The 2,500-nt window shown below is 42.1% G+C and overlaps 1 protein-coding gene across 1 annotated transcript in view; it reads right to left on the reverse strand.

Moving 5' to 3' along the window:
* The window catches only part of LOC121554085 (mitochondrial dicarboxylate carrier), a 16,436-nt gene that overhangs the window by 9,573 nt on the left and 4,363 nt on the right, over positions 1 to 2,500 (reverse strand). Inside the window, exon 2 of the mRNA XM_041867534.2 lies at positions 241 to 360. Coding sequence (XP_041723468.1) covers positions 241 to 360 — 120 coding nt within the window. The remainder of the gene's footprint in view (positions 1 to 240; positions 361 to 2,500) is intronic.

Below are 2,500 nucleotides of genomic sequence, written 5' to 3' on the forward strand. Positions count from 1 at the left end.
CTGGGACAGAATACTGATCCTTCTGCCTGGAACACTCAGGCTCCATCTACCTATCTCTGGGACAGAATACTGATCCTTCTGCCTGGAACACTCAGGTTCCATCTACCTATCTCTGGGACAGAATACTGATCCTTCTGCCTGGAACACTCAGGTTCCATCTACCTATCTCTGGGACAGAGTCCATACAGCACTAATGGAACTATCATTACAGGATTACACCCCCCCTCCCCATCCTCCTACCTGTCTGCAGAGTGATGCGCTGAGTCCGTTGTACAGAGCCAGAGCTCCATCGTTCTTCACTACCTGCATGGCCATGCTCACCATCCCCATCTTACCCTTCTGCTGGGTCTGCAGGTGGACCTAAACACACACACCATCATTATTTCATCATTATCATCATCATCATTACAAATACGATCAATATACTGTATCTTCATCATCATTACACTCATCATCATCAGTCGGTCATCAGTCTGTGTCTATTTTTGAGTGACTGTGGAACTGCCTCTCTCCCACAGACAGACAGACAGACAGGTTAGACAGGTTAGACAGATTAGACAAACAGAGACAGACAAACAGACAGACAGACATACAGGTTAGACAGGTTAGACAAACAGAGACAGACAAACAGACAGACAGGTTAGACAGATTAGACAAACAGAGACAGACAAACAGACAGACAGACAGACAGACAGGTTAGACAGATTAGACAAACAGAGACAGACAAACAGACAGACAGACAGACAGGTTAGACAGGTTAGACGAACAGCGACAGACAGACAAACAGACAGACACACTAGCGTGACTGACAGATTCATGCTGAGTGTTTATAGCTCAGCTGACCTGGTTGTAACCGTGGCGATCTGAGAGATGGTACACGCTGGCAGGAACGGGTGTGTCACTGTGACTTATGGTAGAGATATATCTACACACACACCGCCACACACACACACACTGAGGAGCTGTCCTTGAAGTCTATTATAGTTACTGTCTATGGAGATAGTAGTATAATGTAGTAGTTACTGTCTATGGAGATAGTAGTATAATGTAGTAGTTACTGTCTATAGAGATAGTAGTATAATGTAGTAGTTAACGTCTATAGAGATAGCAGTATAATGTAATAGTTAACGTCTATAGAGATAGCAGTATAATGTAGCAGTTACTGTCTATAGAGATAGTAGTATAATGTACTAGTTACTGTCTATAGAGATAGTAGTATAATGTACTAGTTACTGTCTATAGAGATAGTAGTATAATGTAGTAGTTACTGTCTATAGAGATAGTAGTATAATGTACTAGTTACTGTCTATAGAGATAGTAGTATAATGTACTAGTTACTGTCTATAGAGATAGTAGTATAATGTACTAGTTACTGTCTATAGAGATAGTAGTATAATGTACTAGTTACTGTCTATAGAGATAGTAGTATAATGTACTAGTTACTGTCTATAGAGATAGCAGTATAATGTACTAGTTACTGTCTATAGAGATAGTAGTATAATGTAGTAGTTACTGTCTATAGAGATAGCAGTATAATGTACTAGTTACTGTCTATAGAGATAGCAGTATAATGTAGTAGTTGGGAGTCAGTGGAGAGAGCTGTAGATATGGTTGTGACAGTTGTAATGGTAGCAGTAGTTGGAATATCACAATTACTGACATTCTCGTGTGTGTATGTACAGGTGTTTTAATGTTGTGTGTGTACGGGAATAGGTTTTTTTAAGGTAATTCTCTGACCTCCTTTGAACTCTCGCTCTCTCTTTTTCAACTGGGCTCTGCTCCAAGTGTGGCCTCCATCCGGCCAATCACGCCTCTCGCTCCCACCGGCTTATCAGTACTGTTTGAGTTCAAAGGCCACCAAGGCCTTCAACCATGGAACACAAACAATCTCTCTCTCGCTCTGTCGCTTTCTCTCTCTCCCTTGCTCTCTCTCTCAGTCCATCTCTCTCTCTCTCTCTTCTCTTCCATTCTCTTTCCTTCTCCCCTCAATCATCCACTCCCTCTCGCTCACTGTAAATAACTGGCTTTCTCCTATATTTCTTCTCCCTCTTCCCTCGCTCTCTCTCTCCTTTCTTTATCACCCTCTCCATGTTTCCCTCTCACCCTGTTGTGACTAGATAATCATTCACACCCTGAGTGCAGATACAGATAGCTGGTTGCTGCAGGACCTGGCTGGTACTCAATAAGCACTCCAGTCAGGACACAGTGCAATGAGTATCTTCTCTAATGATTATCTTCTCTAATGACACTGAAAGCCAAAAATGAGCTGGGCACTTTTCCTAAAAGAAGAAGTCAGCATGTAACCTCTAACCTCCAGCTACTCCTGAGTCACATCACCAACACACTGTCCCATTGTTCCAGTGATGTTACAGAGTTTCTAGAGAAATACTGATAGGAAGACAATGCCATAACTTAGATGTAGGTGCTAGGATGTTTCAAGTTAATAAAACACACACATTATTGTGCACGTACACACACATGCCGACACACACACACACAC

Source organism: Coregonus clupeaformis, chromosome 38 (genome assembly GCF_020615455.1).
Source record: "Coregonus clupeaformis isolate EN_2021a chromosome 38, ASM2061545v1, whole genome shotgun sequence".
NCBI classification, from domain to species: domain Eukaryota; kingdom Metazoa; phylum Chordata; class Actinopteri; order Salmoniformes; family Salmonidae; genus Coregonus; species Coregonus clupeaformis.